Source organism: Esox lucius, chromosome 7 (assembly GCF_011004845.1).
Source record: "Esox lucius isolate fEsoLuc1 chromosome 7, fEsoLuc1.pri, whole genome shotgun sequence".
NCBI lineage: Eukaryota > Metazoa > Chordata > Actinopteri > Esociformes > Esocidae > Esox > Esox lucius.
Genome location: NC_047575.1, coordinates 45,453,457 through 45,468,860, shown reverse-complemented (window position 1 = coordinate 45,468,860; position 15,404 = coordinate 45,453,457). Strand labels below are relative to the sequence as shown.

Genomic DNA, 15,404 nt, shown 5'->3' with positions numbered 1-15,404 from the left:
ACCTGGTTTGTAACGCAGAACCTGGTTTGTAATGAGGAACCTGGTTTGTAACGCAGAACCTGGTTTGTAACGCGGAAACTGGTTTGTAAAGCGGAACCTGGTTTGTAACGCGGAACCTGGTTTGTAACGCGGAACCTGGTTTGTAATGTGGAACCTGGTTTGTAACGCAGAACCTGTTTTGTAATGTGGAACATGGTTTGTAATGCGGAACCTGGTTTCAGAGAAATGAAGGAAGACAACCTTATTAACTGCCAGCAGCTCTTCGGTCTCACTGCTTGAGTCAGTGCTGCAGAACCAAGTGTCTAGAGGATTGACTCCTGGATCAGGACAGCTCCTATCAGGACAGCTCCCTATTTCCTGGTAAACAAACACTCACTCAACTCTGTGTTGGATGAATTCAATAATGCAAATATCTGCGCAGAACAAACATGAGAAAAGAATACTAACTGTCAACAACCAGCACAGTGTAACGAAAGACACTCGAACAAAAACTGCAATCTTGAAACGTTTGTCTCGTATCTCTTCCCAGTGAAACGAGATCGTATGTAAATGGGCTCACTGTTTCCCAGACATCAGCTGGAATGCTCCCTATTGGAAGGCCATTGGGGTCAGGGGGCGGAGTTTCCCATCCTTCTTTCCCTACATGTTGGCTGTTACGTGGCAATACGCTGAGTTGACCCCCAGCACTAAGCTGATTAGAGCAGCCTGATAATCCTACGTCATCCCCAGGTGAACACCACAAGCCGTAAGTCCTTCACGCTAATAATAAACGGGTGTGGTTCCACAGGCAGTGGACCTCTCACACACACCCTCATCGCCGTTCAAGGAATAAGGACTGTCTCTCTCTCGCTCTCCGCTGGCCAGACGTAACACCAGTTGGTGAAGAAGGCGTCACCATGCAGAGGACATGGGCACAATGTTTACACACCAGAATATTCTGCACCAAGGCGATAAACAGGTGGCCCACTGTAATGCATCAATGGAATGCTGAGAGAAAAATCGCATTCTGTGGCCCTGGGGGGGGGGATGTCCAGTCCACCAGTCCACAGTTGAGGTTTGAGTCCAGTCCAATGCCAGTTCAGAGAACAATGTGTTCTGATCGGGTTGGAAATCTGGCGCAGTATTTGCAGTATTGTGCTCACTGCACTGTGGGGCGAGGACAAGATGGCGTTGTGGGGTTCTGTGGTCGACGTGTTGAAGGGAACGCTGCGACGAGCCAAAGCTGTGATTGCGTGGCCATCCTGTTAACCACCACAGCTAATGTGTGACACGCTGACACAGCCCCATGGTTTGTGTGTCTCATCGCTTGAACATTGGAGAAGACGTGGTTTGACTAAAGCACGGCCCCGAGCCCAGGAGCAGATCACAGGAGCCAAAGAGGAACATGGAGATTTAGATCTGGGGAGACCTGATGACTGACATACACACACATTCACTGCATCCCTCAGATTGTCCGGATCACACGCTGCTTTGAGATAAACATGGACACAGAGCTCCTTGACATCATCACAGGGCAGGTTTGACTGTGCCAATTGGTCTATAGTGGTACGCTTTGGGCAAGTCCAATTTCCTTTGAAGGTCTCCAAACTGAGGTGACATATTTCAGCATGCACCCTCGAAGCAGTTCAAAAAGATCTGGATCAAAAGGTTGATCATAAAATGTGCTGGTTGATTTCACGCAGGCTCCCGGAGACCTGGGACAGGTGGCCATTAGAAAATGCCCTGAAACCTATTGGTCCGCCCTTAAGCCTGTGCAAATGCTCTCTTGTCACAAAATGGACGGATAATATGCTAATGCAGACAATAAAATCTGTGGCGTGAAAATCTAAATCATCCAAACAGTCCCTCCCCCTCCACCACCGTACGGGGGCCAGAATTCACCCAGGACTTTCGTGGGGAATAATGGAGGTGCCCCCCAGGGCTGCTTAAATATTTCTTTTCATAAATAAATCTGGGAGAGTAGCCAGGGGCCGTTGGGCTAGCTAACTGCAACCCCGTCAATAATACGCATGTGTCTGTTTTCTGTTTTGTTTTTCTCCAATGCTACCTTGGAGATGTAATTCATTTGAGGAATGTCAAGCGAAGACAACTGTCTACTGAAAGATTTATTTCACTTGGCGCCGATTTCTGATACTTTATTGGGGAGGAGGTTTAAAAATACATTGAAATTATGCTCAATCAACCAAAAAAAATGCTGATGCAGTTTTGCTCCAGCAGAAAATTGCAGATGGTGGTAAAATAATAAAGTTGAAAGAGAAACAGTTTTAATTAGAACATTCATTTCTAATTGATCTCCAAATGCCTCACAAATGTCCAGTGGGTTTCTGGGATACTACTTACTCGTCAGGCAGGGGATGAACACAGTGGAAATTTACTGTTTCAGCGCATTCTCTGGGAAATATGGCACATTGCACTGTATTGCTACTGATGAGGCTGTATATTTGGAAAATGGACGCCATGTGACAGAACATGAAGATCGCCTGATTCGTTTTCTTTACCTCCACTGTGTCTGAGTGTGGCGACACGGACAAACCTACACTAGTCCCCATCAATGTGTGAATACTGGTGTGTGAGGGGACCTCTGCTGCAATGGAGATTGGCCAGTCTTTGTTGCAGTCCTGAAACGTCACTGATGGGATTGGCTGTAGCTGGGGTGGGCGGGGCTTCATGGGCTTAGAGGAGCAGGGATAACTAGCACTAAGGCCCTTGACTGACTGACTGATTGACTGACTGACCATCTGACTGACTAGCTGATGGACTGACTATCTGTCTGACTAGCTGATGGACTGACAGTCTGTCTGACCAGCTGATGGACTGACTGGCTGTCCAACTGACTAGCTGATGGACTGACTGACTGTCTGATTGACTAGCTGATGGACTGACTGGTAGTCTGACTAGTTGATGGACTGACTGGCTGACTGACTGATTGGCTGTCTGACTGGCTGCTGGACTGACTGATTGGCTGTCTGACTGTCTGACCACAGCTCTCTGTGTGTGTATTTGTGTGCCAGGGTCTGACAGACAGTTCCCCATGGGTACTGGCTGTGGATGCTGACGGGGGCTTGCTGTGTGAATACACAGCTTTTAGCTGAGGCAGGTCCTGGAGCTGTAGCTCTCCGTTTCAGCCGCAGTGGAGAGGGGAGGAGTGGCGGGGAGGACAGGAGGAAAGGACAGGAGGAGTGGCGAGGAGGTGGTGAGTGGAGAGGACTGAAGAGGAGGAGTGGAGTGTTGGGGAGGGGAGGAGGCACAGCCATATGAACAGCCTCCAGCAGACTGGTCATGCTTGGTGACGCTCCCCCATTACCACTAACAGCCTTCTCAGCAACGAGCCGGAGGAACGGGCACAAGCCTAACCGGTACCAATGTAATCACCATGATGCAGATGATAAGAGCCCATCTAAACGGCTCATGTATTAACACGGTGGCGACCGCCACACTGCAGCGCCAACAGCTCCAGTCAGAACACATGTTTGTGATTGAACTCATTAATACAACAGATGCAAGCATGCTGGCGTTCGTGTGTCTTTGCGCCGTTATTCTGTGTATTTCCTCGGCTGCGGAGAGTAAATTAAGTTGGGCCGGACACAGGGGCAGCTAGGTATCGCTCCCCGGGGTCGAAATCGAACGTGCAACCTGGTCACTTTTCTCAAAGTGCTGACTCACGCACCTCCGTGCTCTGCTCCATTCTCTGCTGTCTGCTCAAATGAAGATGGAGACTGGCAGCATAATGTTCACTACTGAGTCAGTTTCAACATTTAGAGCAATGAGACAGAGATGAAAAGATTTGTAGTAAGAGAGAGAGAGACAACTGGTCTATGGCGATGAGCTCAAACGTAATCACTGCAGTAGACCTGCCCTGATATAAGCAACTGTTCTAGCACCATCTTCACACACACACACACACACACACGAACCGGGTCTAAATGGCTTCAACACGCGAACGCTGATCTCTATTACAGAAGCATCTGGGACACAGTGCTTCAGTAAAGCAGGTTTTACTAGAGACACCGCGGCTCAGGGAGGGAGAGTGTCGGCTGCGCGTGTAACGTGACACGGCTGTCTGGCACAGGCGGAGACGGCGACGAGGGACACAGGTACCGCCGAGACGGCCGCGCGAGCGATCACAGCGACCCTCCAGGCGGGAGAACACCGCTAGGCCAGCTGGTGCTAGCAGCCGGCGGTCACCATCAGGAACCCTGGCACAGGAGGATCCACGGTTATCAGCGCCGCGGCCGTCTCAGAACCGTAACCCGCCTCAATTGGTTTCCGGGTTCAAAGGTTCATAATGGACTCGCAGAGAGCTCAGTGTCCGGGGATGCTGATCGTGGGCTGCGGGCCGGCGCTCCACTGCAGATCTCATCAGTGACGTGCCTTTGATTTCATATGTAATTGGGTTAGCTACCAACACACGAGACCTGAGAAGGAAAACCCGTCAAGGAGTAGACTTTTGATTGAAATGGCAGCTACTCTCTGGTGTGTTTACAATTAGACATGGAAAGAGGCCCTCCTGACGGCCTGAGGAGCTGCAATGCTAACAGCCAACAACAAGGGCAACCAACGAGGCTGAGAAATGGATGGAATGGATTCTTAATTAGTGGCGGGGGGGGGGCTTGTTATTCCAGTCTTCTTTTATATACGGAGCCCAATTTGTTTCCAGCACTTTGATCAACAGCCTCACAGACATGACAAGCAATATCTCTGGAACAGTGAATCACAATGAAATCACAGTATCGAATCACAATTCCTACAAAAGAACTACGCAAAGAACCGTATGGAAAAGTATCACGACGCCACTGTGTGGTCAGGTCGCCTGAGATTCACGTCCCTGGTGCACCGAGAGGAACATCCAGAGAAACACGTCTGCCAGGTTCAACTACAGGCACGCCTGATTCGTTGAATTAGCCGAAGCCTTGGCGACTGATGAGACGATTTGCACTGTTTATGCCTTCTTATCGACCTAGCTAGCTGACACTGTCTGTGCATTAGCGTCTCTGTGAGCTGGGCTGAGTGCTGTTGGGACTGCGGGTGAATTAGCACGGGAAATTAATTGAATAAGAGGAAGAGTGACTCGGTGTGCTGGCGGCCCTTGGCTGGTGGAGCAGAAACTCTGACTAGGTACTAATGTAATAGGGAGAATCCAGACATTAACCATGTGATGGTTCATTAGTTAGCGGCCATGCTAGCGTCCCTGCATCTTCCTCTTCTCTTTGCTGTTCGGACTTCATCTCAGCTCTCTAGACAAGCTGACCCTTTTCAGCAGTTATTATATTTAAACACCGTACCATGTCTGATTTTAGGCCAAATGGCTGCGCTGTAGCTTTGCGGTGGTTTAGCTTTGGAATCGCAAATGGCCAAAAAAATAACAATAAACGCGCAGAAGGGGTGCGTGGACTAAGCATGGAACATTCCAGCGGGTATATTCATGTTACCAGCCACGGGCAGGTCGTTTAAGCGGAAGAGGCTCCTGACATCCACAGACTGCCGTAATACATTTGGATCCCCAGCACTGAACCGGGGGCATGAATAACAGCCCTAGGAGAATGATGGCCAGAGGACTGTCTTCCCGAAAGCCTCCGGTCAATACAACAACTGGCCCTGAAAGGTGTGACTGAATAATTGGTTCAGGCCATGCTGGCAGTAAGACGTTAGTAAGACGTTAATAAGACGTTAATAATACGTTAGAACACTTGTTCGAGTCCAGGTTTAAAAATAGAGCACTTTTACATGGTCTAAGACACTAGAATATTCTGCATGTACCAGTAAGAGTGTGGGTTTGGGCGCCTGGCTGCTCTGAAACCTTCCCCTCCTACTTCGATCCTTCAGCCTCCTTCCTAAAACTATATATGACATATATCTCTCCATATGAGTGTATGCATATACATTCTTACAACGTGTATGTATATAAAGTAGCGGGAAACAGCACCTGAATAATGAAATAATAAAATGGATAATGCTTTTACGACGTCGACCCGTTCATTCACAGGACCAAAGACAGTGTGCAGGTTCTTTAGTGTCTAAACAGAGAAAGCCAGCTGAACCGTATCATGTAAAAGCTTAGCAAATATCAGTGTCAAAGGGGCCTAGCATAAAAGCTGATTTCTCTTCTGTGTTAATGGGCCAGAACAGAGCCTCTCTCTGTGTGAAACTTTCCCAGCCATAAAAGCCAGCTGTATGAAGGAGGCTATAACAATAAGGACCGCTCAGCCATATACTACAGGCACAATCGGAGGGAAATCATTTAGCTTCTTCAGCCTTTATATGGTGTGTGTATGTGTGTGTGTGTGTGTGTGTGTGTGTGTGTGTGTAGTCAGCCAGTGCACAGAGGCTGGGGGGGAGATTTGAGATGTGTGGTGCTGGGACGCAGGGGAGGGGGGACAGATGTGATACCAGGACAGGGTCAGCAGCAGCAGTCAACCAGCCGACTCAGTCTGCCAGGCCGACACACTGACAAGCCAGCCCACCTTGGTATGGAAATGACACTGTTCAGCATTCAATTAAGGCAGAGGACTCCTGTTCTTTTTTCACCAACCTTCTGCCATGAGTTCAGTCAGGCGTTGTCTTGGTCACTAAGGTGGGTGTGGGCCTGGTAGCTAAACCTCTCCCGTGTGAAACCGTAACCACCTGAAGCCGGCAGCGGCCAGACGGGTCCCAATTTACTAGCATTCCGCCAGTCAGAGAGACAGATAGATGTGGTGGGCCTGCACAGAGAGACAGACAGGCAAGCGGACGCAGAGGCAGACAGGCAAGCAGGAAGAAAGACAGGTGTCCTACACACAACAATGCAGACTCAGAATGTGGGGGCAGGGTGCATGTATGTGGGGAGGGGGGGGTTCTGTACAGAGGTCAATAATAGGATAGGCTCTGTGAAAACGCTGCAGGGCATGAGATGGGGAGGAAAAGGGGTACCGCTGAAAAGAGCAAGTGGGGGAGTTGGAACCAGAAAACGAGGCATCAGCAATCTGCATTTAATGAGCCTCCGTGAAAGGATAGCAGGACCCTCTGACAGGAGACCCAGTTCCTCCCTGGTCCCCCATCCACCCCTCCTCTACCCACCCACCCCTCTTCAACTCCTCCACCCCTCCTCCACGCTTCCACCCCTCCTCTACCCACCCACCCCTCTTCAACTCCTCCACCCCTCCTCAACTCCTCCACTACACTCCCTTCCTCTACCCACCCACCCCTCCTCCACGCCTCCACCCCACCCCTCCTCTACCCACCCACCCCTCCACCCCTCCTCTACCCACCCACCCCTCCTCCACGCCTCCACCCCTCCTCTACCCACCCACCCCTCCTCCACGCCTCCACCCCACCCCTCCTCTACCCACCCACCCCTCCACCCCACCCCTCCTCTACCCACCCACCCCTCCTCCATGCCTCCACCCCTCCTCTACCCACCCACCCCTCCTCCATGCCTCCACCCCTCCTCTACCCATCCAACTCTCCTCCACCCCTCCTTAACTCCTCCACCCTCCTCTACCCATCCATCTCTCCTCTACTCTCCTCAACTCCTCTATCCCTCCTCAACTCCTCCACCCCTCCTCTACTCCTCTACCCATCCACCCCTCCTCTACTCCTCTACTCCTCCAACCCCTCCTCTACTCCTCTACCCATCCACCCCTCCTCTACTCCTCTACTCCTCCACCCCTCCTCTACTCCTCTACCCATCCACCCATCCACCCCTCCTCTACTCCTCTACCCATCCACCCCTCCTCTACTCCTCTACTCCTCCATCCCTCCACCCCTCCTCTACTCCTCTACCCTCCACCGTCCCCCTGTTCTGTTGTGCCACGCTGTTGTTAGACTAACTCAGGGTCAGAGGACTGAATGGGGACACAGCGTCACTGCCAGAGCGATAATCAGCAGAGACGACTAGCGAACAGTCTCCCCCTCTAACACACTTACACTTACACACACACACACACACACACACACTGTGTGAACGCACCCTCTCCTGCATTAGAGTCAGGCCCAACGCCCCAGGGAGAACCACCTGGCCCGGGGCTGCAAATGCAGCTCAGCTGCAGCCCTTGTCGAGGCACACTCACTCCCCACCCAGCCTTGTTGTGGGGGAAATAAAAGGGGCCCAGAAAAGCAGCTCTGGGCAGCAGAGAAAAAAGAGAAGAGCGTGAAGTTGCAACAGCAGAAAATAAGGACAAATGCCCCCAAGGGGCTCATTTTTAATTATGAGGGCAGGTGTTCTTTACTGTAAAAAAAAACTATTTATGCTGAAAGGAACTTTCATATGCATTTTTCACACTTGTTTTAATGTCCCAAGGTTTAGAAATGTAAGGTATATAAAATATTAAACTATAAAATATAAGTCATGTTTAATTATTTTGTAGTCATAATGTTTCCCAAAAAAAAGCCTTTATGCTTGAATATTGTATTTGTATATTTGTACAATTTGTGGTCAGTTTGTATTAGTTTTAATTAATAAGAAAAAAAGTTTGCTCCCCTTTAATAATGATTTTCAATGTGGAAAAACATCCACTCAAAGCTAAGTATTTCATCTTGGTTCACTTTATTTTTCATGGTTTAATGATTAGGCTAAATTATAGAAAAAACTCATCCAATTCGAAAATATGTTTGTTAGAGGGGTTCAAATCCTGAATTAAGTTTGTTAGAGAGGTCTACAAAGAGCATACATTATGCTCAATAATTATAGCTGAATAACAGAATAGATCCTAGATCTCCTAGGTCTGTCCGTAACAGGGTGGAAATATCTCATGGTCTTGTGTGAACCATACATTTATTAGGATTTCCGTGTTTGACCAATATGTTTCTTTAAACAGTCAAACGTTACCTTTTTTTCTGAAAGCATATCAGAAACGTCCACCACATAGCAGGACCAGGCTTAATCTGTGTCCAGGAAATTGCCCCCTAAAGTATATTTCAATGTTTTCTTTGGCACACAGACAGTAACACATGTGCAAGTGCGCACGGCAAGCTAGCCATCACATGTACACACCAGACCTTCAAATGTGGCCACGGTAGACTCCAGATTATGGGACAGTACCGGCACAGTGGCATTCAATTCCCCCACATCAGGAGGGAAGTGTGTTACCCACTGGTTCACACAATCAGGGCCACATATCACAAATGATGTCAGTGGAAAAAGAACACAGCGCGGTTACTGTGCAACACATTTTGGTGCCAGTCCCTGGCTGCAACGGCGTCCAGTTCCATAAATAGACAGAAAATCATTCTCAATCCCATTGCACTCTACAATTTCAAATTGAAACAGATGTTGAAACATTAATCCATCTGCCTCTTACACATCGTAGAACCACCCTGCACAGCCCTTCTCCCGAATCACAACCACATCGTAGAACCACCCCCCCTGCACAGCCCTGCTCCCGAATCACAACCACATCGTAGAACCACCCCCCCGCACAGCCCTGCTCCCGAATCACAACCACATCGTAGAACCACCCCCCCGCACAGCCCTGCTCCCGAATCACAACCACATCGTAGAACCACCCCCCCGCACAGCCCTGCTCCCGAATCACAACCACATCTTTTTTTTCTCCCCTCGGTGTAAAGATCTGGTAACGCTTACGGGAGCAGGCTTACAGGCTGCGGTTCGGCCGGCCCTCATCAGAGATGAATTGTAATCCACCCCAGGCAGAGGAACAGAGCACGGGCTGCAGCGCTCACAGATAATGCGGACAATAAAGACATTCAGCTGCATGTAAAGGCACAAGAGGTCCTTCCATCTTCTTCGTGGATACCCTCTTAAAGCGGAAGAGACAACAATGCATCTAACGCCATTACGCCTCATGTGAGCAGCAAGGGATGCCCCGGTTGTCTTGGACAGAATCTCAATTCATTCTAAGCTCATTTATCTGGAAAACCACGGCAAACCGTATTCCAGGAGCTTTTTTTTTAGGGTTTCACCAAGATGCCACACGATCTATAGAGCCTGACAGGTCACATTGTCTTCGTGCCACAATAAAGGCCCCACCATCTAAACTAGTGACTGCTGTCCACGCAGAGTCGCTGGTGAGTGGTGGTCTGTTCTCCCGAGGCACAGGAAGGAACAACACTGCATTGTTTAGTCAGTCTTACATCACAGGTCTTCTGGGACCTGGTCAGGAGGCCTGCCTGGGGTCTGGAGACACAGACTCCTTCCTCTGGACAAACAGCGGGCATGTCTATAGAGTTCTGGCCATTGTTCATGGGTGATGTCACCACAGGGTCAGCAGGAGCCAGACTGAGAGGCTGAAGACCATAATCATAAACAATGAAACAGCCCTCTAGGTCATACATTACCTCAGCCCACCTCTACCACAGTCCTAGATAATGAAACAGCCCTCTAGGTCATACATTATCTCACCCCACCTCAACCACAGTCCTAGATAACGAAACAGTCCTCTAGGTCAAACATTACCTCAGCCCACCGCGACCACAGTCCTAGACAATGAAACAGCCCTCTAGGTCATACATTACCTCAGCCCACCACTTCCACCGCCCTAATGAACACTCCGGCTAATACCTCATTAGCCCTTACATCCTGTAGGGCTTACCCAGCCCTCTGGGGCTAACCCTGGGCTAACCCAGGGACTAACCCTGGGACTGTTGACGACTGGGGGGCAGTGCCAGAACAGAAGCTGCTACTGCAGTAGCATCCAAACCATACCCCATAGACTGAAAACTGCATTGCTAAAACAGATGTGGGTTATTCCAGAATTATGGACAGGTCATTTAAACACACATTCCTAACTCTAATGTCTCACAGAATGGACAGACAAAATCCAAACAAAACTGTGGATTTGTGTCTTTAGTAGCCCTTGGGGGAATTTAATGTATAATTACAAATATTGACATTTTGGACAAATTAACATCCCGAAAAATAAATATCCTTAAAAAATTAATATTGAAAACATTTGAACACATTAAATGTATCTAATTTAAACTTTCTTATTACTAAGTATATATTTTGGTGCATTATTTTACTGTCTGAGTGTCTGCAAAATACAAATGTAAATTACTTTTATAGGAATCACAATGCCGAAAAATACAGATGATGAAAAAGAGAATGCAATAACGGATGTTATACAAACTTAACAAAAGTTGGTTTTACAGAGGAAGTTTCAAGATTATCTCATGTAAGGTGAATGTGACTTTTTGGATGTTACACTTCAGGACAACTGAATGGGCAAAAAAGCTCTGTGAGCAATTTATAAAAGGCAGATAAATAATTAGCCTCTAATGTCTTATTTGACAATTGTCCACCTACTCTATAGTGGCACTCTCCTAGACACAACAAGAAATTAGAATTCAGTTTCATGCAGGCAATGGTAAAATTAAATACGTACTATAAAGAATCGACAAAAAGGATAACGAGGAACATGGTTTTAACAGAAAGTTATAAATGTATTCTTTAGATTCTCAGGTTGACCGTGGCTTGGAATTACCCTTGTGTGGCATTGCAGGGGCCAGAGTGGAAAATGCTAGTGGCCAATGAGGTCACAGAACGAACGCGTGGCTTGAGCTTTTAGATTCATAAGAGGGGCTGCCACCGAGGTCGTTCACCCATGTGGTTAAATCCACAACTCCACACAAACACAACACCCCTCAATTAGCGCCATCATTATGCAAATGCACGCTCCCTCTCGTGCACACACAGAGATTCCAGGGGGAGCGTGGCGCTCACACAAGCATATGTTAGCAGCATGGGGAGCCACCACACATGGGACCTCGATGTATAAATATTCAGAGCATCACTCAGGCCCAATCAAACCCAGGCATCAAACACTTCAGCTGTGATTTTCATCATGGGAAATGGCACATGTGCCCAACACAAAGCCACTAATCTACAAACAATCTGCGTGATGGTCGTGGAGTGGCCAGCGGTAGTGTATTGGTATGAGTTGCTGTGGCTAGCGGTAGCGTATTGGTATGAGTTGCTGTGGCTAGCGGTAGTGTATTGGTATGAGTTGCTGTGGCTAGCGGTAGTGTATTGGTATGAGTTGCTGTGGCTAGCGGTAGTGTATTGGTATGAGTTGCTGTGGCTAGCGGTAGTGTATTGGTATGTGTTGGTGTGGCTAGCGGTAGTGTATTGGTATGAGTTGCTGTGGCCAGCGGTAGTGTATTGGTATGAGTTGCTGTGGCTAGCGGTAGTGTATTGGTATGAGTTGCTGTGGCTAACAGTAGTGTATTGGTATGAGTTGCTGTGGCTAGCGGTAGTGTATTGGTATGAGTTGCTGTGGCTAGCGGTAGTGTATTGGTATGAGTTGCTGTGGCCAGCGGTAGTGTATTGGTATGAATTGCTGTGGCTAGCGGTAGTGTATTTGTATGAGTTGCTGTGGCCAGCGGTAGTGTATTGGTATGAGTTGCTGTGGCTAGCGGTAGTGTATTGGTATGAGTTGCTGTGGCTAGCGGTAGTGTATTGGTATGAGTTGCTGTGGCTAGCGGTAGTGTATTGGTATGAGTTGCTGTGGCCAGCGGTAGTGTATTTGTATGAGTTGTTGTGGCTAGCGGTAGTGTATTTGTATGAGTTGCTGTGGCCAGCGGTAGTGTATTGGTATGAGTTGCTGTGGCTAGCGGTAGTGTATTTGTATTAGTTGTTGTGGCCAGCGATAGTGTATTGGTATGAGTTGCTGTGGCTAACAGTAGTGTATTGGTATGAGTTGCTGTGGCTAGCGGTAGTGTATTGGTATGAGTTGCTGTGGCTAGCGGTAGTGTATTGGTATGAGTTGCTGTGGCCAGCGGTAGTGTATTGGTATGAGTTGCTGTGGCTAGCGGTAGTGTATTGGTATGAGTTGCTGTGGCTAGCGGTAGTGTATTGGTATGAGTTGCTGTGGCCAGCGGTAGTGTATTGGTATGAGTTGCTGTGGCCAGCGGTAGTGTATTGGTATGAGTTGCTGTGGCTAGCGGTAGTGTATTGGTATGAGTTGCTGTGGCTAGCGGTAGTGTATTGGTATGAGTTGCTGTGGCCAGCGGTAGTGTATTTGTATGAGTTGTTGTGGCCAGCGGTAGTGTATTTGTATGAGTTGTTGTGGCTAGCGGTAGTGTATTGGTATGAGTTGCTGTGGCTAGCGGTAGTGTATTGGTATGAGTTGCTGTGGCCAGCGGTAGTGTATTTGTATGAGTTGTTGTGGCTAGCGGTAGTGTATTTGTATGAGTTGCTGTGGCCAGCGGTAGTGTATTGGTATGAGTTGCTGTGGCTAGCGGTAGTGTATTTGTATTAGTTGTTGTGGCCAGCGATAGTGTATTGGTATGAGTTGCTGTGGCTAACAGTAGTGTATTGGTATGAGTTGCTGTGGCTAGCGGTAGTGTATTGGTATGAGTTGCTGTGGCTAGCGGTAGTGTATTTGTATGAGTTGCTGTGGCCAGCGGTAGTGTATTGGTATGAGTTGCTGTGGCTAGCGGTAGTGTATTTGTATTAGTTGGTGTGGCTAGCGGTAGTGTATTGGTATGAGTTGTTGTGGCTAGCGGTAGTGTATTGGTATGAGTTGTTGTGGCTAGCTGTAGTGTATTTGTATTAGTTGTTGTGGCTAGCGGTAGTGTATTGGTATGAGTTGTTGTGGCTAGCTGTAGTGTATTTGTATTAGTTGCTGTGGCTAGCGGTAGTGTATTGGTATGAGTTGTTGTGGCCAGCGGAAGTGTATTGGTATGAGTTGCTGTGGCCAGCGGTAGTGTATTGGTATGAGTTGCTGTGGCCAGCGGTAGTGTATTGGTATGAGTTGGTGTGGCTAGCGGTAGTGTATTGGTATGAGTTGGTGTGGCTAGCGGTAGTGTATTGGTATGAGTTGCTGTGGCTAGCGGTAGTGTATTGGTATGAGTTGGTGTGGCTAGCGGTAGTGTATTGGTATGAGTTGCTGTGGCCAGCGGTAGTGTATTGGTATGAGTTGCTGTGGCCAGCGCTAGTGTATTGGTATGAGTTGCTCTGGCTAGCGGTAGTGTATTGGTATGAGTTGCTGTGGCTAGCGGTAGCGTATTGGTATGAGTTGCTGTGGCTAGCGGTAGTGTATTGGTATGAGTTGCTGTGGCCAGCGGTAGTGTATTGGTATGAGTTGCTGTGGCCAGCGGTAGTGTATTGGTATGAGTTGCTGTGGCCAGCGGTAGTGTATTGGTATGAGTTGCTGTGGCCAGCGGTAGTGTATTGGTATGAGTTGCTGTGGCTAGCGGTAGTGTATTGGTATGAGTTGCTGTGGCTAGCGGTAGTGTATTGGTATGAGTTGCTGTGGCTAGCGGTAGTGTATTGGTATTAGTTGCTGTGGCCAGCGGTAGTGTATTGGTATGAGTTGCTGTGGCTAGCGGTAGTGTATTTGTATTAGTTGGTGTGGCTAGCGGTAGTGTATTGGTATGAGTTGTTGTGGCTAGCGGTAGTGTATTGGTATGAGTTGTTGTGGCTAGCTGTAGTGTATTTGTATTAGTTGTTGTGGCTAGCGGTAGTGTATTGGTATGAGTTGTTGTGGCTAGCTGTAGTGTATTTGTATTAGTTGCTGTGGCTAGCGGTAGTGTATTGGTATGAGTTGTTGTGGCCAGCGGTAGTGTATTGGTATGAGTTGCTGTGGCCAGCGGTAGTGTATTGGTATGAGTTGCTGTGGCCAGCGGTAGTGTATTGGTATGAGTTGGTGTGGCTAGCGGTAGTGTATTGGTATGAGTTGGTGTGGCTAGCGGTAGTGTATTGGTATGAGTTGCTGTGGCTAGCGGTAGTGTATTGGTATGAGTTGGTGTGGCTAGCGGTAGTGTATTGGTATGAGTTGCTGTGGCTAGCGGTAGTGTATTGGTATGAGTTGCTGTGGCCAGCGGTAGTGTATTGGTATGAGTTGCTGTGGCTAGCGGTAGTGTATTGGTATGAGTTGCTGTGGCTAGCGGTAGTGTATTGGTATGAGTTGGTGTGGCTAGCGGTAGTGTATTGGTATGAGTTGCTGTGGCTAGCGGTAGTGTATTGGTATGAGTTGCTGTGGCCAGCGGTAGTGTATTGGTATGAGTTGCTGTGGCTAGCGGTAGTGTATTGGTATGAGTTGCTGTGGCTAGCGGTAGTGTATTGGTATGAGTTGCTGTGGCCAGCGGTAGTGTATTGGTATGAGTTGTTGTGGCCAGCGGTAGTGTATTGGTATGAGTTGCTGTGGCCAGCGGTAGTGTATTGGTATGAGTTGCTGTGGCCAGCGGTAGTGTATTGGTATGAGTTGGTGTGGCTAGCGGTAGTGTATTGGTATGAGTTGGTGTGGCTAGCGGTAGTGTATTTGTATTAGTTGGTGTGGCTAGCGGTAGTGTATTGGTATGAGTTGTTGTGGCTAGCGGTAGTGTATTGGTATGAGTTGTTGTGGCTAGCTGTAGTGTATTTGTATTAGTTGTTGTGGCTAGCGGTAGTGTATTGGTATGAGTTGTTGTGGCTAGCTGTAGTGTATTTGTATTAGTTGCTGTGGCTAGCGGTAGTGTATTGGTATGAG

General features: G+C 48.3%; 1 protein-coding gene across 4 annotated transcripts in view; it reads right to left on the bottom strand.

Annotated features, from left to right (window-relative positions):
- Nucleotides 1-15,404, bottom strand: part of ppp2r2bb (protein phosphatase 2, regulatory subunit B, beta b) — a 71,305-nt gene that overhangs the window by 20,248 nt on the left and 35,653 nt on the right. The window contains exon 2 of one of the 4 annotated variants that reach the window (XM_034293529.1): nucleotides 6,530-6,908. The exons of the other annotated variants lie outside the window; for them this stretch is intronic. Within the exon in view, the coding sequence (XP_034149420.1) occupies nucleotides 6,530-6,539 (10 nt within the window). The 5' untranslated portion in view covers nucleotides 6,540-6,908. The remainder of the gene's footprint in view (nucleotides 1-6,529; nucleotides 6,909-15,404) is intronic. 4 annotated transcript variants of the gene reach the window in all.